General features: G+C 49.3%; 1 protein-coding gene across 3 annotated transcripts in view; it reads right to left on the bottom strand.

The window, feature by feature from the left end:
* RGS9 (regulator of G protein signaling 9) overlaps window positions 1-25,182 on the bottom strand; it is a 68,593-nt gene extending 43,411 nt beyond the window's left edge. For all 3 annotated transcript variants that reach the window (XM_072781055.1, XM_072781056.1, XM_072781057.1), the window contains exons 1-8: window positions 24,992-25,182; window positions 14,585-14,681; window positions 10,442-10,492; window positions 8,673-8,779; window positions 8,419-8,470; window positions 8,110-8,168; window positions 6,991-7,067; window positions 1,218-1,299 (exon numbers count right to left, since the gene is read on the bottom strand). In XM_072781055.1, coding sequence (XP_072637156.1) covers window positions 1,218-1,299; window positions 6,991-7,067; window positions 8,110-8,168; window positions 8,419-8,470; window positions 8,673-8,779; window positions 10,442-10,492; window positions 14,585-14,681; window positions 24,992-25,048 — 582 coding nt within the window. In that variant the 5' untranslated portion in view covers window positions 25,049-25,182. The remainder of the gene's footprint in view (window positions 1-1,217; window positions 1,300-6,990; window positions 7,068-8,109; window positions 8,169-8,418; window positions 8,471-8,672; window positions 8,780-10,441; window positions 10,493-14,584; window positions 14,682-24,991) is intronic.
* Window positions 25,183-26,682: the final 1,500 nt, after the last annotated feature.

The following is a 26,682-nucleotide window of genomic DNA, read 5'->3' as shown; positions in this document are numbered from 1 at the left end:
TGTGCCCCTATCTCACCCAGGCTCCCCTTTCAGGAACAGGTGACAGAAAGAAGGCTGAGCAATGACAGCACCCTTCTCATACAAAGATCTCACTCCTGAGCTACAACAGGGAGGGGCGTATATGTAAGTTGTTCCTCCAGTACCCTGTCATCCCAGCTGTGGACTCCTTCACCGAGCCCTGGTGACCTCTATCGGGCATCAGCTAACCGATTTGTCTAGAGGACGAATCCTGACACAAAGCAAAACCAAACAAGCTTCTTGGGGATCAACCAACTCCAGGACCTTAACCTCAGCAACGAGCTGTGCAAACCAATGCCCCCACAGATGGAACAGTGTATGTGTATCTGTTTTGAATGTAGAAAGGAAATAAGCAAAATGGCCAAAATGTGATGAGGTCAAAGTTCTAAATTCCAGAAGCTTTGGCACCATGGCTGACCCAGTTCACTTTCTGGCCTGAGAATTCGGTAAGCAGGCAGGCGGGAAGGCTAAAGGAGGAAGAGGAAGCACATCTGCTTTGACCTCTTCACTTTCCAGATTCCCTTTCACATCTCCCACCTCCAGTGACCCAAAGGCAGCACCTGGATCTGCCACAGGAGGAAAGTGAGACAGCAGAGGTAACCCCAGCAGGTGACCATTCCCGGTAATGAGCCGTAGCAAGCTACATCACTTATGCCCAGCTTGTCTCTCTGGGTCCCTAGAGTCCCTGAGCTATAGATGCATTGTGCTCTGAGCAGTGAGGCACAGCACACACTTCCTCCCATCTCAACTGCTGGGGATGGATCTGGAAAAGGAAGAGGGAACAAGAGATGCAAGGCATAGCCTGGGCTATGCAGACTTCCAGTTCTCTACAGCATTTTCTGTAGAACCTGGGTACTAGTTTTTTCTTCTTGTGTCCCTTTTCCAAGGTATCATGGCAAAAAAAAAAAAAAGTCAAAATCATAATCTACCCCTCATAAAAGGCAAGCTCATTTGGGTTCCTCCCATAGGTAACTTTGTTTAGACCCACCACCACCAGATGAGCCACAAGCTCATTCCATCAGGCAGTCTTTCCTCTTCCACCAAGAGGCACTTAGACGCTTACCCAATGCTGAGCAACCACTCCTGTTCCTTCAGTTCCAGCCACAGCAGGAAATGAGCCAGAAAAGGGATAATGAGAGTACAGGATGGAGATGGGGAGGCATAAAATGGGTGAAACCAGGAAGGATAATAATACTCACAGGGCATCGGTGGACCAGCCAATATGCCTTCTCCTGGCAATCCAGCGCATACCTGTCTGCTTTATTTCTTTCCTTTCCAGTCCTGAGAAGCCAAAAGCCACATACAGGCCAGTAAGACTTTGCACCTTTTGCTCAGTGAGGTACCCCACTTCTGATGACCCAGTCCACTCTCCCCACCTCTCCAAATAATCTGCGTTTGCCATCATCATCATCATCATCATCATCATCATCGTCAACACTAATATCACACGAGTATTAACTCAATGCCCCCAGTGACCTTGCCCCCCTGACTTCGCAGCTCCAAGGACTGAAGCAAAGGGACACTGAATGCCCTGCAGAGGGTCACACTGTCAGCAAGGGGCAGGGTGGAATCCGAACAGGCATCTGGTCCCAGAGTCCAGCTCTGCCTGAGAGCTGCCACGCTACGCGGTGACTGGCCCCAGAGTCAGACCGCCACCACCTTCACCACCAGGGCGAGTGTGGATGACATTCTGGGCTGACACCTGACTACCCAGCTTAATTTCTCCCTGCCTTGATAGACAACACAGTCAACGTCTGGACAAGCAGGCAGCAGGCATTGCCAGAGCTTGCTGATGGGGAAAATGCTGGGCCTCAGGGATCTGTGTGTCTCCCTCCCTGTTGGGTCCACTCTGTCCTTTCAAAGAGTTCATGACAAGTCAGGGTTTTTCCAAACCCAACTTATTATTGTAAAAGGCTATTTATTTTCCCTTATCTCCATCTCCCCCTCTCCTCATTATGGAGAGGAAACAATGCCATGCTTTCCTCCCACGGAAGCCGGGCAACGGTAATTATCGGGCCACAGGTCCCATTCAGCACCATTTCCACAGCGACCTGCACTCACACGGTGAGGCTTGCTTTCCCAGGCAACGTGGGATGACGCACATGCCCTCCACAAGACGGCAGATTTATTTGCCAGCTAATGTATTGTGAATAACGTCAGCACATCTAGAGAGCCAGATGGGTGGAGAGTGCCATTCCACTGGGGTGTTTTGCCAACCTCCTCTGGAAATTAAATATAAACACTGTCACTTCAACTTCCCCTTGCCAACCTAACTGGATTTTCCACCAGGTTAACTACCCCACGTCCTCAGGAGGATGGGCCACAGATGGCCTAAGGCACTGCAGCGTTTCCATCATGCTGGAGAGCCTTGTAAATAGTCAGTGGCTAATTGACAATAATGGTCCTTTCTGGCTTTGCTCTTTGGCTCTGCTGGGACAGATGTACTTGGAGGAGAGTCGTGATGAATGGAATCCGAAAGAACCAGTAAACAAGAAAGAATCTTAGGTTGTCATATTATGATCTTTTTTTTTCTTTTAGCAACAGTATTGCTTAATCAATCAATCAATAAATCATTTGTTCATGTATTCACTGATCTCCCCCTATGTTCAAAGTACTGAGAGTATGGGGTGCCTGGGTGGCTCAGTAGGTTAAGTGGCTGACTTTGGCTCAGGTCATGATTTCAGGGTCCTGGGATTGAGCCCCGCATCAGACTTCCTGCTCAGTGGGGAGTCTGCTTCTCCCTCTCCCTCTCCTTCTGTTGTTCCCTCTGCTTGGGCTCTCTCTCTCTTCCCCCACGACCCCGCCCCCGCCGTCAAATAAATAATAAAATAAAATCTTTTTTAAAAAAGTGCTGAGAGTACATTGGTGCACCAAATAGACTGTTATAGACTAAATTTTTGTGTGCCCCTCAGAACATATATTGAAGCCCTAACCTCCAATGCGATGGTGTCTGGAGATGGGGCCTTTGAGTGGTAATCAGATGAGGGTGCCTGGGTGGCTCAGTGGTTGAGCATCTGCCTTTGGCTCAGGGCATGATCCCAGAGTCCTAGGGTTGGGTCCTGCATCAGGCTCCCTGCAGGGAGCCTGCTTTTCCCTCTGCCTATGTCTCTGCCTCTCTGTGTCTTTCATGAATAAATAAAATATTAAAAAATATATATGTCTACAATTCTTTGATGTTCCTTCCTTTGAGAGGAGGGTTCATGTCCTCCCCTCCGGGAAACCAGGTGGGTTTTTTGTGGCTGGTTCAACCAACACAGTAATGTCAGAAATGGCGCTCTATGATTTGGGGGGCTGGGCCTTAAAGGGCGGGATAGCTGCCATCCTCCCACTGGAATACTTGCCCTTGAGGCTTCCAACCACCTGTAAGCAACATGACTTCCCTGGTGCCACCATGCTGGGAGGAAGCCCAAGCCACCTGGAGAGGTCCAGAGGCCCCAAGATGAGGGCAAGAAATGCCCAGCCAGTGGCTGCAGGCCTCCAGCTCCAGCCTTGGACTGCAGCCACTTACAAGACTCAGACCCAGGCCTGCCCAGCCAAGCTCTTCCCAAATTCCAGATCGACAGAAACCTGTTTAGATAATAAAGAAATTGTTGCTGTTTTGAGCCACTGAGTCTTAGGACGATGTGTGTTCCCTAACAACTAATTAGAAAAGTCTCTTTTGAGTAGACATTTGAACTGAGAGATCTCTCTCTGAAGGATAAGAGGACCCTATTTGTGTTTCAAAAATGCAAATTGGAGCAGAGAGACCAGTTGGGAAGACACGGCCATGGCCTGGTTGTTTCATGGTGAAGTTGTTTCAACCAGGGCAGGGAGGTGGGAGCAGGTGGGCAGAAGTTTTGCCAGGAGTCGGCAATAGGACTGGATGACTAGACACTGGTTATGGGGCCTTGGGGACGGGAGGTAAATGGGGCTCCTTCCACTGATGTGGGTAACACCAGAGGAAGAGGTTTGGGGTATGAGGGAGAGAAATATTCAAATATGAACAAGTTAAGTTTGAGCCGTGACTTCAACATGAGATGTTGAGTGAGTAGCTAGATACTGAATCCGGGATTCAGAAAAGAGGTCTATGTGGAAAGGCTCAGTATAACAAAATGGCTACCTCAGGAGTGAACCTACATGGCCAACCTAATTTTATTGAGACCCTGTGTTTGTATTGATCAGGCTTCTGCAGAAAAACAGAAAGAGTAGGAGAGTAGATAGATAGACAGATAGGTAGATAATTTATTTTAAGGAATAGCACACTATTGAGGAGGCTGGCAAGTCTAAATTATGAACGACACACCAGCAGGCAGGATGCAGGGAAGGGTTGATGTTGCAACTTGAGTCCAAAGGCAATCTGGAAGCAGAACGCCTCCTTCCTCAGAAAACCTGTCTTTTTTTCTTAAGGCCTTCAACTGATTATATAAGGCCTACACACACACACTACGGAGGTAATCTCCTTTACTCAAAGTCTACTGATGTAAATGTTAATCTCACCTAAAAAATACCTTGACAGGACACCTGTGTGGCTCAGTAGGTGGAGTATGAGACTCCTGATCTCGGCATTGTGCATTTGAGCCCTACAGTGGTATAAAGATTGCTCACGAATTTTTAAAATCTAAAAAAAAAAAAAAAATACTTTCACAGTGTCATCTTAGACTGGTGGTGGCCCAGCTATCTAGGTACCATGGCCTAGACAAGTTGACACACAAAATTAGCCACTGGAGACACGAAATCTGGAATCGGAGGCAGCCTCTGAGTCAAGCAATGGAATTAGTGGGGAAAGCCAGTATCTCAGAAGGACAGAGCCTTTTATGAATTGCTCATCCCAAGGCATCTAGAAGTGATGGAGGAGGGGACGTCCTGTGACATGGAAAAGACAGCTTTATCTAGGCTGAGGCCAAGGCCCAACTGGTGGGGCCTGTGGGAGCCATTGAGAATAGTCCCGAGCTGCCAGAGAGCTAGAGTATCCTGAAAGGCATATGTCAAGGTCTACAGGACTCAGGATCCCTGGGCTATCCTACTTAGAGCAGAGAGCTGGGGAAGAATAAGGGGGTTGCAGCCCAGTGTGGAATCCAGCAGAAACTCAAAGTAATACTAGCCCAGGTTTGACCATTACCTCACAGAGTGACTTTGCCGAGGACTGTTTAAACTTTCTAAGCCTCAGTTTCGCTATTTGTGGATGTGAAGGATGACCAGAATTACTGTGAGCACTTCCCTCTCATCAACAGCAAAGGAGACAGTACACAGACTTCACCAAAAGAAGCCTTAGGAACAAATACAAGTGATGGGAAGTTAGAGCACTCCCTGCAGCGCTCTGTCTCAGACATACCCAGGCAGAAACATGTCAGTGGTGAAAGGCCCACACCAGGTCTCTCAGTAATGCTCCTCTACCTGAATCTAAAGCCTCAAAACAGATATTTTCCCTTCCAGGCAATAAAGCCATCTGCCATTGGAATTTGTGTGTTTCCCAAACTGGCACACCTGCATAATAGCGCTCACCTTTTGTGATGGCTAATTTTATGTGTCAACTACTAGGTCACGGGACACCCAGGTATTTGGTCAAATATTATTCTGGATGTGTCCCTGAGGGTGTTTTCAAGTGAGGATATGTTAAGTTGAAGGCCTGAATGGAATGAAAGGGGGAGGTTGATCCTCCCTCAAATGACAGGGAATTCTTCCCACCTGATGCCCTTGGGCTGACACAGCAGTCTGTTCCTGCCTTGGGACTCAACTAAAACATCAGCTCCTGGACCTCCAGGCTGCCAGCCTTCAGACAAACCTACGCCACCAGCTCTTTGGGTCCCCAGCCTGCCAACCATAGGTCTTGCGACTTCTCAGCCCCTGTAATTGTGTGAGCCAATGCCTTAGCGTACAACTCTTGATATACATACATACATATATATCCTATTGTTTCTCTAGAGAGACCTAACTAATCTCCAACTACTCCAATACTAAGGCTGCCTGATGAGAGCCCACTGTCCAGCTCAACTATGCACCAGCAAAGGTAGACCTTTCCAGAAAATGGACTTGCCAGAGTGAGTGAGGCCAGGCCAGCTTGACTTATCCAGTTTGGTAATATCTGGCATTGGTCCCCAGATATTCCTGACTCCTCTGTATTACAGGCACACGATAGGACTGTACCTCCCCATCCAAACTCCTTTGAGGTTGGGCACAATGATAGGAGCTGCTTTGGTTAAGGAATTATGAGCAGAAGTGACATGCATCACTTGTGACCCACACAGGCTCTGTCTCCTCTGCTCCAGCAACAGGCAAAGCCTGGATGGTGCTGCTCCTTCAGCATGGGTCCTGGAGGGGGCACAAAGCATGTCAGGGCCCCAGCTAACCCACAGTGGGCATGTAACACAAGCACTATGGTTTTGTGCTCCTGGGACCTGGGGGCTATTTGTTGTAACAGCCTGACCTCTGATCTCATCCTGCCTGATTCACTGTCTTCAACATTTACGTCTGGCTCTCCTAGACAAGGCAAAGCCCTCATAAGGACTTCCGGCTCCAGTTCTGAAGTGGACAGCAGGCAAATGAGAGCAGCAGTGGGTGGTTCTACCGTGCGAATCCACTTAAAATCTCTTTATGGCTTCCCGTGGCCCTTAGCACAAAACCCTCCCACGAGCTGCTCCTGCTGACATCTCAGGTCTCACATCCGTCAGTTCCAGGCTCTAGGCTCTCTGCTCCAGCTATGCAGAGCTGCCTCAAGTGGCCATTCCCCTGACTCCAGATTCTGAAGACTTCCATCTGCTTTGATGTGGTTTCCCCCGCTCCTTCTGGAAACCCCAGTGTGAGGCCCCCATCTTAGTGTAGCATTGCAGCCTGTTTGCTCATCCACCTGACCCCAGATTGTGCCTCCATGTTCCCCATGCCTAGCCTAAAGTCTGACACAGAAGTTCCCAGTAAAGATTTATTTTAACAAAAGGAAACAAAGAAGGAAGGGAGGAAGGAAGGATGACTAGTGGACAAACGTGACCTTTCACTTACCTGTATTGCTCTTTGGCCTGCATAATGACAAAATCCCATTTGTAGTTAATTTTTTTGTTCAAGAAATTGTAATTTTCCTAGAAATGGGAAACAAAAAGAACACTGAGCCCCATGACATATGCTGTGTGCAGAGGGTAGAAAGCTTTAAGTCAATGATGGCATGCCCCTGGCCCTGCTACAGCCTCACCCCAGCCAAATGATCTCCCATCCTGGCTTTGCAAAGGCATTCATTCAAAGGGTAGCACCAAATTCTCAGAAAGCCTTGCCAACAGAAGCCAAACCCTGGCTTGAAGTTTTTTAAATAAATATATCCCAAATCTTATTAGGAAAGGGAGAATACAGTGGGAGAAAATGCAGAAACTCAATATTCAATGACAGAGCATCACAAATGCACAGACAAGTCCTAAGATTGGCATGATGCTGGCATTTCTAAAAGCATGTTTGTAAAGAATAAAAACACAGCAATATTGTTGCTGTCTGCCCAGAAATCTAGCCTTTTGAGGGCAAGGGCGTGTTCTTTGAGAAATCTAACTCGTCTGGCCTAAAACAAAAGCTACACTATTGTTTTCTCATCACACACTCAAGTTCAAATCTGTTCATCACATACTATCCATTATCATGCATATTAATTGTCTCATTGTTTTAGGACAGCAAAAGGAAGGTAGTAGCTATTGTGTGTCCAGTAGACACTGAGACAAGGGTTTCTGTTATAGCAGGAGAAACTGAAGCTTGACATGGGGAAGAATTTACTTCAGCAAGCTGCTTCCAAACAAATGGATGGATGGATGGTGGGTTGATGGATACTGGATGGATGAATGGAGGATAGATGGATGGACTGATGGTGGATGGATGGTGGATAGATGGAGAGTTGGTGGATGGATGGTGGATGGATAGTGGATGGTGTATGGGTGGATGGTGGATGGATAGATAATGTATGGATGATGGATGGATAGACAGTGAGTGGACAGATGGATCAAGGGTGGATGGATGGATGGATGGATGGATGGATGGATGGATGGACAATGAGGGTATATGTGATATCACAAAGGGGGAAGAGGAAAAAACAACTCAAGGCTTTATTCCAACTATAATAGCTTATACTTGAAAGCATCTCTGTACCTTTTCATATTCTTCTAAAATCCCTTTCTTTTTTATATTTCGCTTGGCCAGATAGATGGCTGAAAAAGAAAGCAACGACATTTTCCATCATCATCATATTTTAAAACTGCATCTGCATGAGGCTGCTGTGGTTGGCTTGGTGGGGAGAAGTCTCAGCAGACCCCTGCTCCCTTCCCTGGGAACACTCCCAATACAGATGTGAACTGACATAAAGGTCATGATGACAGCAAGACAAATGTCACCAAAATGCAGTGAGTAAATAAGTAGCGTATTAAGCACTACCAAAGGCATGGGGAGGTAGAGTTTTACCATAGTCTGTATCTTCAGCAGGCCACTGCTGGGTGGGCCAGAAATATGGTGTCTACAAAAGAAACCAGGAAACCATGCTTAAACACTAGGCTGTGACTGTCCCCTGAGCCCCCAGTCCTGTGGCTTGAGATGAAACTACCTTAGCCCCCTCCCACTCTTTCTAAAGTTCTGATCTGTGATGATATGAAACCACACAATTACCTTCTCAGGTAAGGTTATTCCCATATAACACCAAGGTCAAGACCAAAACCCACCTGAAATCGGTAGAGGCTGTTGTCAGGCTTGAGAACGAGATTTCTGGGATCTTGCAGGGGATAAATGTAGCCATACTTGACAATAAAGTTCCCCAAGTTCTGTGCCTCTGAGAAGACACATGGAAGTTAAGAGCAGATACAGAAGGTGGAAGCTCACTGCCCAACCCCCACACAGTTCTCCAAACTCCAGGAGAGGTGCTTCCATCCTAATGGCACTTCATCCAAGGAGTGAGGACAGTGGTTCCTGAACTTGGCCATAGGCAAATATCAGCTGGGGAGGGATGGTAAGAAGAAGATTCCTCAGCCCAATCCCCAGAATGACAACTCATAAGTCTAGGGGAGCCAGTGTCACAGGTGGTCCACTGTAGGTATATGGAGAAGCTTCTTTGGGCCCTTTGGGTCTAGAGAAGTCCCGAGGCGCAGGGAAAGAACGTCTCTGATCAACAGAAAGTTCCTCACTCAAAGAAAAAAGGAAAGAGGAAGCCATGTTTATTGCCAGCTTCTATCCCAAGCTCAATTCTCCTTGCATCCCAGGCCCAGATCCCACCCCTATTGCCCCCAACTCCTCTACACCTCCCTTTAATTCCCACCCACCTCCAGTGTGCTTGAAAACACAGTCTTATTTCTGGATTTGTGTCAGTTAAAGGAAAACCTTCCTGGTTCTTTCTCAGAAGCCCCAATGAAGCAGGTGTCTTTTCATAGATCACTGAGAAAGAATTCCACCTCCAGTCCTCCGGCCCAAGGACCCAACCCACATCCCATCCCATATCTCAGCCTTCAAAGCTGAGAAGACTTTCTCCCCAACCCTCCTTCTTACATCATGTCTCACTCCCTCTATCATTGACAAGTCTCATTTTTTTATGCCTTGTTGTACCAAGTCTTTTTTCTAGTGGGAAGTCTGTTCCTTAGAGTCTCTCTGTTCCAATCCACCCCTCAAATTGCTGCAGACATCGTCGCTTACATATGATTATCATACATACTGCCATGTTCAAAAATCCCCCATGGCTTCCTATGACTTGTCTCCCAGATAAAACTTGGAATTTGCAGGGGCGCCTGGGTGGGCCCAGTTGATTAAGCAGCTGACTTGTAACTTCAGCTCAGGTCAGGATCTTGGGGTCCTGGGATCGAGCCCCGCATCTGGCTCAGTGTAGACTCTGCTTAGGACTCTCCCTCTCAGTCTGCCCTTCCCCCACCCGTGCCCATGTGAGCGCACGCTCTTTCTCTCTCTCAAATATATAAATAAATCTTTAAAAAAAAAAAAAAAACAACTTGGAATTTGCAAACATGCCAGCTATAGTCCTACTCCTCCCCTGCCCTGCACACCCAGCTGAAGTCATGTCTCCCAATTTCCCCTCGTTCCCACTCCCTGTCTCATTCATTCCATCTCTACACCACTGCTCTGGCTAGTGTCCCCTCTGGGAAGACAGACCGTCGGGCTCCCCTCCGCAATTCCCAAGCATAACCTTCTTTCGAAATCAGCTATATGTGTGCATCACCCCCTCCAAGAATTCTGTCTTGGCGGATTCTTCTCCAATTATCTATTATTTACGTGCTCTCAATATTGTTGTATTAAACAACAATCCCTCCACCCCCATTATCATGCCTTCACTTTTGATCTGGTTGTTTTGCACATGAATGCCTCGTCTCTCCAATGTCCATTTCTCAGAGACAAAGGTTAAGCCTCCATTTCGTCTCTACCCTCCAGAGATTCATTGGTGGCGCTGCACACATGGCCATCCTTGTTGACCGAGTGCCTGAGGAGCTCTCACCCAGATTGGAGATCCAAAGCCGCTGGGAGATCCACTGTAGAACATCACTTCCTGCAAACCAGAAGTATTTGGCCATCGTCAGAGCTTTCGAGCACATCCCCTGACCTCTACACCCTCCTCCATGCTGTTGCCTGAGTCTCTGCGGGGCTCAGCTGCGATCTCATCCCTCTTCTGCTTACAACTTTCAGGGACTCCTCTCCACTGCTCCCTACTATGTTCACTCCAAACCCTGCAGCCATGATTCAGGGTCATCCAAGATCTGACTTCAGCCAGTCTGCTAGTTTAACCTCCCACACACACCCTCAATCTTTACCTCTCTTGTAGTACTTCTTTTCTTACCTTACAATTGGTGCATTGACTGTCACTCAACAGATAAAAAGTAAATAGCCTAAGTCTTAACACTGAAAAAAAAACAGACCCAAGGCATGCTGTCTGTGGGGCTCCAGATGGAGTCTGGTCACACAAGGGTAAGTCAGAGCAAGAGATGGGAGGAAAAGTGGGAATGAGCTAAGAGTGAGGGGATGGTTCTCCTACGCTCCCAAGTTCCCAGGCAGAACTCTGAGGAGTCAGAACATTCTAAATTCAGACCTGACCTGTCAGGTCACTGTGAAGGTATTTTGGTCAAAGCAGAAGGATGGGACATATTTGGTAACACTATGGGTTGACTTACAACTTTGGACAATGGGATGTGGACTCCACTTGGGAGTCTGCAAGTCTTAGAGGCTGGCCTGGGAACAATGCAGAGTGAGGACTGGTGGGGGCATGGGGGAAGCAGGAGAGGCAGACAGGGATGAGATCAGGAGAGATCAGGACACAAGCACCCCTCCCACCTGCCCCCCAAGGATTCAGCTTTATCTAAGGGCCAAAGCAAGCCAAGTTCCACCAATAATCTAAAACTGTTATAGGACCCCAAGGAAACCATGTGCTTCCTCCTCACCCTGGGCCCTGCAGCCCCATAAGCAGAACAGGCTCCTTGTAGAAGGAGCCCAGTAGCATCTCCAAAGAAAGACAAGATGCCCTGGAACCAACTACCCCAATTCAGATGCCATCTTGCAAATACCAATGGCTATATTTTCCAGCAACTTCAGCCTGCTTTACAAGGTCACATTGGGTCCCTGCCTACACAGGGACTGACCCACAGAACATACTGAGAAGGAGGATCCGGGTCTGAGACACCATTGCCATTGTCCTTGTGGCTAGACTATTCCAAATGATACTTCTCTCCTCAGTGGTCATGAAGGGGCATGTCTTCTGGGCCCCTCCAGAGAAGGCCCTTATAAGACCCACTCACTCTCCAGGCTTAATTACCTGCCCACAGCTAAGGGTGAACAACATGCGATTCTTACTTTCCTCTCTGTGCCATGAGGCACAAATTGTCTGTCTACCACCATTATTCCTTTCAGTGGGATCTCCTCTGCTGCTTTTTGTTTTATTCACCCCTTGTTGGCTTTTCTAAAGCAAAATTCTCCATCTAAAATCCTCCTTAAACTCCTAGGACTGGATGTTTTAGACTTTCCACCCCAGGTCTCCTTGAATGCCACTCAGAGGTATGCAGACTGAGAGAGAGAGAGACTCAGGCAGACAGCAGACTGATTAGCGCTCTCCACCAAGGAGCCAAGGGTTTTCTCATCCACGTGACTGCTTCCTAAAATAGACCAAATAAGATTACAGGGCCACCAGCATCTGCACCACATGGTGTATGCTAAGAGCGCAGCAGGCTCCCACGTCAGCCACCTTCATCCCCAGAGGTCTGGGTCACCTGCCATCCGAGGAGTTAGATGCTGATTACCCAATTTGTGTGCATTAATGCTGACGCAGGACCCAAGGCTTCTCCCTGAGTCCTGTTCCAGTGGCAGCCGAAATTCAGCCACACGAAACACAGCAGGGTGGGCCACCTCGCCCAGACCCAGGAGCCAAGGGTGCCCCGTGTGCAAGGAAAGAAAGTAGCTTATGTGCGCTGACCAAGGATAAGGGGATGGACACCTGAGTCACATTGCTGGGGTCAGATCCAAGCTCAGCCATGTGCAAGTTTAGTGACAGGGACAGGTTGCTGAACCCCTCTGCTCGTCCATGGCCCCAGCTGCAAAATGCAGATGGTCACATCTACCCCAAACTTTATCGTGGGTCTTAAGTGACACAGTGTGGGAAACTGCTAGCTATCACCACACATCAAGCATCCATGCTGGCCGACGGTGTGCACAGGACTACCTCACTTAATTCCCGCAATCATTCTCTTAGACAGGGATTGCTATTCCTGCTTTTAAAATGAGAAGATTAAGGGGCACCTGCGTGGCTCAGTCTGTGAAGCATCTGCCTTCAACTCAGGTCATGAGCCCAGGGTCCTGGGACCATTTGAGCCCCACATTGGGCTCCCTGCTCAGTGAGGATTCTGCTTTTCCCTCTCACTCTGCTGCTCTCCTGCTTGTGTGTGTGGGAGTGTGCGTGAGCTTTCTCTCAAATAAAGAAATAAAATATTTTAAAAATAATAAATAAAGTGAGATGATTAAGACAAAGGCTACACAGCTTTAAAAAGGTACCTGTAGGGTTCAACCCCAGGGCACCTGACTCAACGTCCAGGACTTATTGCACAGTGCTCGAGGAGCACTGACTCCTGCATTAAATAAATTTCTGTTAAACCTCCACCCTGACCAAGAGCTATGCTAAGCCCTGGAGTTACCCAGATGAGCAAGACGAGATAGTTCCCCTTGAAGGGCTTCCCAATCCAGCAGAGAATTCAGGCCAGAATGAATGACAACCAGGAGCGGAGTGGAGGCAGGGGCAGGGATGCCTTTAGGAAGAACTGCCCCAGGGACATCTTAAACGCTGGGGGAAAGCAGAGCCACCTTGAGAAGTCTGCCCATCAATCCCTGCTCTTTGGATACCATGTGCTACTCTGGTTCCTAGCCTTTCCCAAGTGTGGCTCATCAGAGTTCCTTTTCCTTCTGTGAGCTACTCTGTCCCATTCCATCAATGGCTCTTTTGTTCCAACCAGCTGGGTTGATTTTCTGTTGCTTGCACTCCAGGAACCCTGAGCAACACTTTGCTGGCATGGGCGCTCCTTCCAAGCAGACAGAAGGAAATGGGACACTGTTAGCCAGCTTGCCTCTGCCAAGACCAGGGCACCCTGAGTGAAAAATAGGTCATGGTAGGGGAGAGAGTGCAGGGTCACAAGGAGTGGTGCAGAGTGGCGAGTCCCAGGCTGGTGCTTTGAAAATCTGTTTCTGAGGACAACTGTCTCATTAGGAAACATACTCTCCACTGAAAAACCAGAATCATAAAACACATACAACATATTAATAAAAATTCATTCTTATTCTGCGATTCAGATCCCTTCTGTGGACATCCTCAAATGATGTTCCTTTATCCCACATCCAGAGAAAAGAGACCCTGGTGCCATCAGCATGGGGTAGCTAAAGGTGTCAATAGGAATAAGAAAAGGGTAGAGCAGAGACCAATATTTTTCTGCCAGATGTACTTTTTTTTTTTTTTTAAACGCCACCTGATTTAATTAAAACAGGGCAAACAGAAAGTGACTGTAAAAGCTTTTTAAATGACCTCCTGGGAGGGATGGCTTCACAAAGTGACCTCCTGATTCCTTTTCTCCTTTTCCTTTTGACCCCTTCCCCAGAAGGAGGCTGTGGTCCAGAAATCAGCAAACTTACCCTGTAAAAGGCTGTAAGTTTTTCCAGTTCTGTGGGCCACAATTCAGTCTCTGCACAACTACCTGAGTCTGTCATTGTAGTACAAAAGCAGCCAAAGATAATATATAAATAGGGATGTGGGGATGTGGGGGGCACCTGGGTGGCTCAGTGGGTAAAGCATCTGCCTTCAGCTCAGGTCATGATCCCAGGGTCCTGGGATGGAGACCCCCATTGGGATCCCTGCTCAGCAGGTAGTCTGCTTTTCCTTCTCCCTCTGCCACTCCCCTCTGCACATGCACGCACACTTGTGCGCGCTCTCTCTCTCTCTCTCTCTCTCTCTCAAAGTAAATAAAATCTTTTTAAAAATAAGGATGTGGATGTGTTCCAATAACACTTGATGTACAGATGCATGCCATAGGCTAAACTTGGACCTCCAGCTATAGACTGGCAACCTCTGCATGTGGACAGTTCCAGGCCAAGACTATGTCCCAAGATACATTACCTGTCATGGCGTGAGGGACACTGGTGACCAGAACCTTCTGGTTCTGCATTCTGACCCCCGTCTCCGGGTTCTGCATATCCTTCACTAAAGCTTCAATCTGCAAAACAGAACCAAAACCACTGGCTGACCAGAACTGTTTCAAAAGCCAAGCAAGGCCCCTTTCTGCAGCATGGAGGGAGAAAAAGGTGCAAAGATGAATACAGGGAGCTTACCACCAGGAGCTTGCAACCTAGATGGACACTGAGGAACCACAACACAACCAGATTCAGCGTGTGCCTCCCAGACACAAACACCCTCACTGGGTGTGGGGGGCTCAGAGATGTGTGCTCCAATGTAGAGCTACTCACGGGCCCAGAGGGGAAAGTGAGACTCAGCCAATGAGGATTTTGCTGGACAGAAAGTGAGAAGACACAGGAGCCAACATCCAGGGAGAGAGCGGCGCAGACATCAGGGGCAGACGAAACAGGAACAACAGGTAGGGACCAGATCACCATGGGCCTCGAATGCCATCCCAGAGCGTGAATTTTGCTCCAGCAGCGACTGCTGGGCAGTAGCATAATTCAGCCCATGCTCAGGAAATGTGGCCCGAGACAGAGAGAATTGCTGAAGTATGAAGAAGTTTGATGTTTGAAGAAGGTGCAGAAAAGCGGGGAGATCCATGCGAAGCTACTGCAATGGTTCCAGCAAGAAATAGTGGGGCTCCCCCCACCACAACCACCCCCACCACCTCTGCCCCTTCTCAGGAGAGCAGCCAAAGAGAGTCTTTCAATTATTTTAGAACGTGTCACTCCTCTGCTCGAAACCTTGCAATGGCCATTTCCACTCAGAGGCAATGGGAAAGCTCCCCTACTGGTCTGCATGGTTGGGACTTCTTCCTCCCTGACTCTTCTCCTACCACTGCCCCCCACCCCAGCTCCCTCCGATCCAAGCCACCCTGGCCACCTTGCTGTTCCCTGACCATGCCAAGCACATACCCAGCCTCCTGCCCCAGGGCCTTTGCTCTGGCTATTCCTTACGCCTGGACCATTCTTCCCTACGTAGCTAACTCACTCACCACCTTCTTCTGCTAACACCCTGACCATCGTACTTAACGCTACAACCTGGAACTCCACCTGTAGTATTCCTGTTCCCCTATTCGCTTTCTCCATAGCACCCACCTTCTAACATAGGAAATTCTCTACCTACTGATTACCTTGCTTACTGTGCGTCTCCCTTGTCCCTAGAAAGTAAGCTCTTTAAGAACAGGTGTCCTGTCTGCTGTTGTCCGATGCTGTTATTGTGCGTGCTGGCACACTGCTGGACACGTAGGTTGTACTCACTAGGCAGCTGATGCATGAATTAATATATACACGAAGGCCAGGGCAGGGGAGATAGGAGGGCACTGCTCTTGGAGCTCTAGTTAACTCGAGTGAACTGTACTTGCAAGTGATTGACTTGTTCAGTGAGGGTGGCACTCCTGTGATCAGAGCCGCCAGTCACCAAAATAGAAAATGTAGGAAGTGCAAAGGAAGGAGCACTTTCTGAAAGCAAAAGCTTCTGCTTTTGGAATGCCGACTGAGAGAGCCACCACCGGGTCAGGCAGGTGACAGGAAACCGAATGTCCCAAGGGAAAGAGACAGGGGTCAGAGCTATGGATTAGTCATGAGTATCAGAGGGAGGGGTGAAGCAAAGAGAATCGGTGACCTGTCCAAGGAAGAGTGAACTCCAGGAGGACATCCACGAGGATGGCCCTGATGCTCTGTATTTTTTTTAATTTTATTAAGAAAAAAAAATGTTTTCCACCTGAGAAAATTAAATGGAAGTGAAATCAATGGAAGGATATTTTAAAACAAACCGGATGGGGGGATGCCAAAACAAACTGCTTAGTGGTTGAGCATCTGCCTTCAGGTCAGGGCATGATTGAGTCCCGCATCAGGTTCCCTGCGAGGAGCCTGTTTCTCTCTCTGCCTATGTCTCTACCTCTCTCTGTGTGTCTCTCATGAATAAATCAGAAAGAAAGAAAAAAGAAAGAAAGAAAGAAAGAAAGAAAGAAAGAAAGAAAGAAAGAAAGAAAGAAAGAAAGAAAGACAGACTGGGTTGGCACAGTTTAAAAAAAAAAAGATAAACCCAGATGTATTTCCTGTCAATGTTTACAATGGACACTGACAGGACCTCATGTATCAGAGGTTTCAAGCTTCACACTCCCCCAGGAAACCCCTCACCCGTGAAGAAACCACACATTCCCCCAGCCTGCTGGGTGCTTGCGATGGTCAGCCAGTCATTCAACAACCAGCCAGTCATAACTGACTCTGGAAAACCATAGATAAGGCAATGCAGTCCCCAAGCCCAAGGAGCTCACTGTCTGGTGTGAGGATGTGATGATGGACCAACATGGGAAGTACAATGACAAAGGTGAGATCATGGTATCGTGAAGAACACTACAGTGCCAGGAGGGGGGTCAGGAGTGGGGACTCCAGCAGCAAATCTTCAAAAGATGAATAGGAATCAGGCACCAGAATGGAGGGGGGGGGGGGGGGGGACCAGGGCATTCCAGGCTCCGGGGACAGCAGGAGCAGAAGCACAGATTACCAATGGGCAAATAGGAACGAAAATCTTCCCTGTCCTTCTCTATCCAGAAACCCTCTCCTGCATACAGCTAGATGTATCCACCCGGAGGGCCGTACCCCAAACCCAACCTGTCCATTCTCTAGCCTCCACCCAAACCAAAACAGGTCACTGACTCACCTGCTTCCCCTCAATGTAACTAACTCAGTTATATCATCATTATTCTCCTGCTTTTAAATGAAATAAGACTCTCCCACTCCGTACAGCCCTTTACAATTACCAGTCCTTTTAGACTTTGCACAGGGGCTGTGGTACAAAGAAAAGAAACCCACGGTTCTCACAGCTCTGTAGGGTTTCCTTTTTCTACTAACTGTGGGATTTCACTTAACCTCTCTACATATCCTTTCTCTACCATAAAACGGGACACCAATAGTCTGTGCCCAAGTAATTGACACACTTTTGTAATCTCTTAGAATCCCATTAATTGTGTAAAAATACCTTATAGGGACAGATATGTTTTATACTCATAAAGATACATGAGCATAAAGATGAATACTTTATCAAGGCTCCTGGGTGGCTCAGTCGGTTGCCGCTCTGCTTTCTGCTCGGGTCATGATCCTGGGGTCCTGGGATCGAGCCCCACATCCACTGGGCTCCCTGCTCAGCAAGGAGTCTGCTTCTCCCTCACCCTCTGCCTCTCCTCCTCCCCCTCACACCCCCCCACCCCCCACCAGGTCATGAGCAAGCACTTCTCCCTCTTTAGATGCCTGGGAACAAAAACTCTATTCTCCTCGCCATTCAAATACAGGTATTTATTGAGCTTTATTAAGTGTGCAGCACTATGGGGGGTGATACAACAAGGTAAAAGAGGTCCATAGAGGGCTGGGAGGACATTTATATGAAAATAAAAAGTTAACTAAGATAAATGCTAGAGATCTGGGTGCAGAAAAAGCCTAGTTCAAATCCCTACTCAAGGTATAAGCTAGGTAAATCACTGAAATTTCACTAAGACTCATTTCTCTGTAAAGAGGATGACAATAGTACCTCTATCATCAGAGGGATGTCTTAAAGATTAACCAACATGAAGCTTTTAAAGCTCTTAGTATGGTGCTATGCACAGACTATTCAGCAGATAGCAAGTGCAGGCTGAATTAGGCACCGAATCACCAGGAAGGTGCCAACTGGAATAGAAGCCAAGAGATGAGAAGGATGGCTGAGAAGATCTCCAAAAAATGTGCATGGAGGGTGAACAGGATCTCCCTCGGGGGTGAGGAAGGGGCTCCTATCCAAGGGAGGGATGGCCTGAGAAGGCCCCGGGGTCCTCTAGGCAGAAAAATGAAGAGATTGATCTTGGCACCCTCAGGCATTGTCGGTGGCAACGCAAGACGGTGCAGCTGCTTGGGAAACAGTATGAAGGTTCCTCCAAAAATCAAAAACAGGATTACCAGCAATCCCACTTCTGGGTGTATATGGCAAAGACTTGAAATCAGGATCTCAGAGAGATACGAGCACTGCCGTATTGACGGCAGCAGGGCTCATGAACGCCAAGGCATGCCAACGGCCTAAATGTCCGTCAACAAATGAATAAGGAAAATGTGGCACAGGCATACAATGGAACACGAGTCAGCCTTTTAAAAAGAAGGAAACTCTGTGACAATAAGTGTGCGACAATAAGGATGAACCCAGAGAACATTTTGCCAAGTGCCATAAGCCAGTCACAGAAGGACTGCATGATCCCACTTACGTGGGGCACCTAAATTCATAGAATCAAAGAGTAGGATGGTGGTGCCAGGGGCTGCGGGAAGGGAAACGGGAGTTGCCAACCAATAAGCATCACATTTCAGCTAACCAAGGTGAATAAGCTCTAGAGATCTGCTGTGCAATATGGCTTGTACACTTCAGAATTTAAGGGGTAGATTCGCACAATAAGTGTTCTTACCATAATAAAACACAATGTTAAAAAGAATGATAGAGAGATTGACCCAGCTGCAGTGGAGGGGAACGGTCATGCTGGGGAGCAAGAATGAGTGCATGTCCATCTGCCCACTTTCCTGGCTCACAGATTGTTCTGGAACAGAAACTATCCATTTCGGGTCCATTCAGAGCTGCCATCCTCGGCCTTCTGCAGTGCCAGGGCCTGACACAGTCTTGGCCACAGGGTCAGCGGAGAGCCTGCCACAGCAAGGGAACAAAGCGGCAAGGCCAGCACTTCCCTGGACATGGGGCCCTGAGGAGCTACAGGTTATGGGGGTCACTCCTTCTGCAGTTCTCAACTAACCATGAGCCTCGGATGTATAGGCCACTCCAGGAAGTGCCCGATTTTCTGACACAAGGACTCAGGCCTCCTCTATTCCCACATTAGCTGCCAGATGAAATCCCATATTTATTCAAAAACTTTTTGGATGAAACAACAATGTTTCATAGAAACAGGGGGCCCAGATATTGAAGAAATAGAAATTGCCTTATGAGTTGGAAATCTGAGTTCCTCGGATAGAAAGTCAGTGGATTGGATTCTTTCTTGTCACATTTTTTTAAAAATCTAGTTATAAAGAGTTTGAAAATAATCTTCAGGGGAGGAATAATGAGAGTTATTTTAAAAACACAATGAGGGGAGTCACATTTCTTTGCAGCAGGTGTGTCACCCTTCACAGAAAAAAAGGGCCGGTGGGAGGAGGGAGCGTTACATGAACCTCGAGGACATTTTGAGGGCGTTCAGCCCAGTGCAATTCCACTCAAGTTTCCTTAGAACTTTCCTCACATAAAGTCCTCTGAGGGGTCTCCCCAGTCACCCAAGGAAACAGTGAGAGCCTCTCACTGGTATGGGCTGAACTGTGTCCCTCAAAACTTACATGTTGAACCCATAATCCCCAGTACCTCAGAATGTGAGTGGTAATTAAGGTAAAATGAGGTCATCAGGTGGATCCTAATCCAATAGGGCTGTGTGCTTATGAGAAGAGGAAATTAGGACGCAGACGCACACGGAGGGAAGGTCGGGTGAGGACACGGGGAGAAGGCGGCTGCCTGCAAGCCAAGGAGAGAGGCCTCAGAGGAAACCAACCTTGCCCACATCTGGTGTTGGGTTTCCAGCCTCCAGAGCTGTGAGGAAAGAAATACCTGTTGTTTAAGCCACAGGGCCCCCCATAGTTTGTCATGGTGGCCCGAAAAAAAAGAGTAGACTCTGTGTTCTATCATCCAGCCCAAGAGAAAAACCCCTTTGCCCATCGCAGAGAGGAGAGAATCCCAACCATTTCCAAGTTCTCCAGAGAGCCGGCGAGAAGCCATGGCCTTTCTACTCCAAATAGCTGCCAACTGTCACACCTCCCCCTGGTGTCCCGTGGGCGTCCCCGGGAGATGAGGAAGAGGCCGGCCTTCCCCACCCGCAAATGTCAAGCCCACTCCCAACCAGACTCAGCCAACTCTCATTCCCCGGCACGGATAAATGCCGCACAACCAGGCCACCCATGACCCCGTGTTGGGGGACAGTGGCAGGAAGAGGGTGCCGGCCCCACATCTCCTCTCTCAGAAGCCAACGTGCTGCGATGTGACTGCAGGCGTGCCAGGGAACCCCAATATCACAGAGGAGCAGACACGATGGCTCTGATGGCCCCGACAGCCCACCCTGCACGCCCACGCTGCTCCTCACATTAAGGAGCTGTCACTCACTGTGCAAGATCTCTGGGCTAGAATTTTCCTTCCAGCCGGAGAAGGCTCCCAGGGGGATGATAATAATCAGTCCTTCTCTCTACACAAAGATAGGCGGAGTGACCCAGAACCACAGAGTTGTTTTGCTAACAGAGAGAAGGTGCTCCTGCTAACAAGCCTGGCCACACACAGGACAGCTGCCCCCCTGCCACCTCACCCCGCGGTTGCATGCACCCTCCTGAACCCCATACCCTCATCAGTACTCAGTGGTCGTCCCCCAAATCCTCCTCTTCCCATCTTGGTCGAGGCCCGGGAAGCATTCTAGATAGCCCCAGACAATAGCAGCCAACTTCCACGGACTCTGCTTTTTTCCTGAGATGAGTCTTACCTGCCCACTAAATCCTGCCTCGTGGGACCATCGAAGCTCCCCTCTGGACCGTCAGGCTCTGCCTGTCTGGCTTCTGCCTTTCGACAGGCACATCTCCAGCCTCCTGTGTGACCCCCAGCTCAGGGTCCCCAACCACAGCACTACTGACATTTGGGGTCCAGGCCATTCTTCGTTGTAGTGCCAGCTGTCCCGGGCATTGAGGGACGGCGAGCAGCCCCCCTACCTTTACCCACTGGATGCCAGTAGCACCCTCGTCTCCAGATGTGACAACCCCAAATGTCTCCAAATGTTGCCAAACAGTCCCAGGACCTCTCACTTCGGCTGTACAGTCAAATCGCCTGGAAGCTTTTTTTTTAAAAAAAAAAAAAAAAAAAAAAAAAAAAACTCCAATGGTTGGGTTCCATTGCGCTTAATTATTCGATTACCTGGTAAGCAAATCAGAAACCCTAAGGATGGGGACTTGATATCAACATACCGTTAAGTGCAGCCAGCATAGAGGAGCACCCGGACCCTCGAATCACAATCATCCTTCAAGCACATAAACTGACTCATTTTAAAACATCAAACAGCTTCTCCCCAAATGCAGAAAGCATCCAACTCCTCAGCACGACGTCCAAAGCTCCCAGGTCTGGGCTCCTAACATCCATCAACTCTTGCCACCCCAGGCCCTGACATCTCTCCCACACCAGAGTGCTGTTTCACGCATCTGCATTTTGTATCTCCTTGAACAGTCGCTCATCTTCCCATCCTCCTGGCAAAGAAAACTCATTTTCTCATACCTCAACTCAGTTACAACCCCCTCATGACACCTGTCCTGATCCCCCCCACCCCAGGCAGAACTGACCGTCCCCCACTTTGTATGATACGTATATGCATATCTTTGTGTGTGTGTGTATATATATATCTCCTCTCACAAGGTCTACCATGACCTTGGTAACACGTCTCTCCTTATTTATGCATCTGTCTTTCTGGGAGGAAGGGGCCATGTCTTAATCCCTACAGTGTCTCTGGCATCTGGCACAGCGCCTAGCACATCAGTGCACGATTATGTACACATGTTGAATGAAATGACACAAACAAAAAGATACCATACTCTGCCCACACATCCTAATATTTCTGTTTCCGCACTCCCTTCCCGAGCAAAGGCAGATGTCAGGAGCCACACCAGAAAGCATGGCATCTAACCGAAGGCTTCTTCTCCACATGGCACCAAGAGAGTCAATGCCATGGTGTGTCCCAAGAGCAGCAGCAACCGGCACTGGCTGGGATGGTGATCTGGAAATCACAGAGGGGACAGGCCAGCACTAGGACAGGAGCCCACGCATGCTACAGCCATAGGGAGTGGCCCATCGTGTGTCACACACACACACTCTCACACAGTACATGCCATTCCCTCTGCCTAGAACATCCTTCTCTTTCTCTGCCTAGAAACCCCATTTATCCTTGGGTTCTCGGCAACACATCCCCTATGCACTTAAATCAGGCTTTCCCACAGCCCCACTCCACCCCAAGCCCATAGCATAGTATCACATTTGGCAACAGATGACTAGCAGTTCTGTATTTTTCCTGGTTCCATCACTTAGTGGCTATATGGCTGGGGCAAGTCACCTCTCTGACCTTTAATTTCCTCTTCTGTAAATGGTGATGATAATGTTTGTCTTGTGGACCAGATGGGATAATGCATATACGTCCCCGCTATGGGGACACAGCACACTTTATAAATACTCGCTGAATATTTCAATGACTATTCCTTGAGCGGTGAATGACCTGGCACCCATGTCCACATTCCTTTGGTCTGGGTCCTTCTCCAGAAAGCTGGACATCTAGTTCAGCTGGCTCATTGTCAAGGACCCCCGCCTCCCAGAGCAGGGCTCCTGAGTACAGCTCTAAGGAGCTCTGTGACTGACTGGGGGCCCCAGAATACACAACAGGCAGGTCCCTCCCCACAAGGCAAAGGGAAAAAGCCATCCTGGATGTGTGGGCAGGGTCTGTGGGGCAGAGAAGGAAGTGGCTCTGCTCCAGGGGCTGGGGAGAACCAGCCTTCCCAGAGGAGGAGTGGGAAGTTGGCAGGTGAGAAGGGGGAAAAGAGTGTTCCCAGGAGAGGAGCCTGGGTATGTATGAAAGGGCACAGGGTTCCTAGAAAGGTAGGGAGGCTGTCGAGGCCAGATTCCATGTACTGTGGCTGCTTTGTTTTATTTTCCTGGAGAGCAGGCGTAGAAGGCCCGTGGAAGGTAAAGAGATGGAGAGATGAGTGGAAGCAGGATCCCGAGTGGCTGAGCTGAGCAGGTTACACTTTATCCTGCGAACATGAGAAGCCAGTGGAAGGGTTTAGGTTGAGGAGATCGGCATTCGTTTAGGAAAGAAAATCAATGTGTTTATGAAGCATATTGTAGAGGTAGGCAGGCTAGGGGTGGGGTGGGTAGTGGAGGGAGGCTGGAAACCACGACACCAGTCAGAAGGCCAGGTAAAGAGACGAAAATCTCCCAGATAACAGTCACGATGGAAAAGAGTGTCGAGATTCAGAACACAGAATGTCTCCAGACTTGCTCTCTGAGCCTCTCCACAAGCCAGGGCTGCCCCGCTGTCTGGGAGAAGAAGGCAGTGCTGGAAAGATCCTGGAAGATGATTTATGGCTCTCGGATAACAGACACAGATGGTTTCTCCTGCTTTTAGGAACTATAAAGGGGTCTGCAATATAGGCTCAGAGGGTTCTGAGTGAGACAACACTCCACCTCTCTGCTTTATGGACAATCCTCACACCTCTACTACCTGGAATACTTCACAAGCTTCTTGAAGCAGGTAGACCGTGTGTGACCCACTGTGTCCACAGGGTATCCATCCAGGGGGTGCCTGGGACTGTGCAGGTTTTAGCATTGAAAGCCCTGGCCAAATCAGGACAGTCACCAACTACAGCAGTTTGCCAAGCTCCAAGGGCTCAAGGCAGGGCTCTTAACTGTCACAAAGCATTCAGCTAATTCTACTCAACAAGATAAGCCTCAAAAGGCGTCCGCTGCACTGTGAAATATGGCTGTAGATGGAATGAAGAGTGAGCAAGAGATCTGGGACCTAACCTTTGTCCATCCCCCCGACACCAGTCATCTCAAAAGTCCAGTTCGAACCCAACGCATCACCCCACGAGATACATGCCACATCCCAAGCACCCCCCGGAAGGATACCCTGTGCCGCGCCACTTGCTCTGAGAAAGCCTTTGCAATGGAAGGGAGAGGCTCTGAGTTCTGCTGCCCGCACAGACAGACCCGAGATCCACCAATACACACACCTGAACGAGGCATCTAGGGGTGCTGAGAGCAAGGTGTCCCTTTATCCTACAAATCACACCATCTTTGTGCGGTCTCTGGGTACACACCACACACACACACACACACACACACACACACACACTCTTGGGGGTTAGAGAAATGGCAAAAATGTTAATTCGACATCTGGGAGCCCTATGGTAATGCCAGGATCCTCTCTCACACCTGACACAGCCTCGGCCGAGCCGCCTTCTGGCGCCCTCCTCTCCAGAGTAACAGGTTGTCTTGCAGCGGCCAGCGGACCATCGCCCCTGGCTTCAGAGTCTCCGCTACAAACAGGTGCCGTGGACATCTAACCATCAGTCTTTACAACACACGCGAGCGTGCACACACGCACACACGGAGCAAATAAGTCATTTAATGACAGCGAGCAGCACTACCGGCCCCCAGGGGTGCCCTCCACTCCCGGCCCCGCGCCCCGCGCCTCCCCAGCATCTCCGCGCACACTTCCCGGAGTTGGGGCCCCGCGCACCGCGCACCGCGCACCCCGGGCCCAGGCCCCCCGACCGCGCTCACCTTCTGCAGAAATGCCATCCTCGGCCTGTACTGCTGGCCTTGGTGTCGGATCGTCATCCTGGACCCCGCGCCCAGTCGGAGCCAGGACGCCCGCGGCCGGCAGCAGGGGAAGCCCCCGGCGAAGGCGGCCGCCAGCCCCGCACGCGCCGCGGCGTCCCCGGGGGAGGAGGGCGGCCCGGAGCGCGGGGCGGCGGCGGGAGGCGGGAGGCGGGAGGCGGGAGGCGGGAGGCGGGAGGCGGGAGGCGGGAGGCGGGAGGCGGGAGGCGGGAGGCGCCCCTCCAGCCGGACCCGGCCCCCGCCCCGCCTCGCCCCGCCCCGGGAAAGCCGCGGGGCCCCGCCAGCCAATCAGCGCGCCGCGCCGCGGGCTCATTAGCATGCGCCGCGCTGCGCCGCGCCCACCTGCCGCCAGGGGGCGGGGTCCGACGCCCGGGGGCCCCCGCGGAGCCGCAGGTGAGCCCCGCGGTCCCGGGCGCCGCCGGGGAGGCTCGGTCGCAGACAGCCGGCTTGTCACCTGGGGCAGAGGTGACACAAAGCAGCCACACTGATGAGCGGTGGAAAACGCGGTCTTAACCATCCCAGCTCTGCCACCAGCCGGCTGGGCAACCTTGGGCAAGTTTCGTAAATTCTAAGCCTTAATTTCGTTACCTGGAAGGTAAAAAAATTTGGAATGTCATATCCAACACCCGGGTTGCTACATCACTTAATGGGGAAATGTGTAACAACACAATGCTTGGTCCTCTACTAATGTGTAGCAGTGTTTAGGGAGATAGATCATAAGTGGATTGGTGAGGTATGGAAGGAAGGAAGGAAGGAAGGAAGGAAGGAAGGAAGGAAGGAAGGAAGGGAGGGAGGGAGGGAGGGAGGGAGGGAGGGAGGGAGGGAGGGAGACAGGAAAGACACAGTTGCTTCTCGGTCAGTTGCCTGATCTAAGCAAACTTATATTTTCCTTCTCTGGTCCTTAGTAAGAGTTTTCATATCTAGAAAATGAAAAAATGACCTTCCTAAGTAATCAGCAAGACTCTTCGTCTGTGAAGCTTCTTGTTTTTTCATATTAGCTGGATGGCAATCAATTGTGGCAGATAAAATGTTCGAGTTGGAAGTTTGGCTCAAAAAAAATTAAAAATTAAAAATTAAAAAATTAAAAAAAAAAGAAGTTTGGCTCAGGAAAGCACACCAATTAGTGTCCCTTCAAAGCAGTGGTTCTTATCCATATTTTTGGTCACACATGTAAGATGAAAGCTATGGACACTGTCTCAGGAAACATGCTCAAGGGCACATGGGTGCACATACGGGTGCACATACAAAACACACACATCTACACAACACTGACTCAAGTTTGCAAACAATTTTAAGGGGTCCATGGCTGGTCCCCTCTGAGAGTGGTCTACAACTCCCTTTTGCTTTCGAGAATCCAGGACCCAAGGTGTCCATCCATGCAGAAGACCAGAGATCCTACAAACCAAACCAGGCCACTGGGAAGTATGTTCCTGGTGTGAACTACAACCCAAGAAAAGTGCTAGAATATCTGTATTTAAATATGACTTTTTTTTTTAATAGAGTGGACCTGAACTTACTTAGGTCCTATTGGACCTGAACTTACTTAGAACACACCCTGGAATATGCTGGAGCAGGTGAACTATGAGTTTCTTTCCACCTTTGATGTTCCTAAGCAGAAAGGAGGAAAACGGCTT

Source organism: Canis lupus, chromosome 16, assembly GCF_048164855.1.
Source record: "Canis lupus baileyi chromosome 16, mCanLup2.hap1, whole genome shotgun sequence".
Classification (NCBI taxonomy): domain Eukaryota; kingdom Metazoa; phylum Chordata; class Mammalia; order Carnivora; family Canidae; genus Canis; species Canis lupus.
The sequence above is the reverse complement of the archived record's forward strand: the minus strand, read 5'-3'. Positions and strand labels throughout refer to the sequence as shown.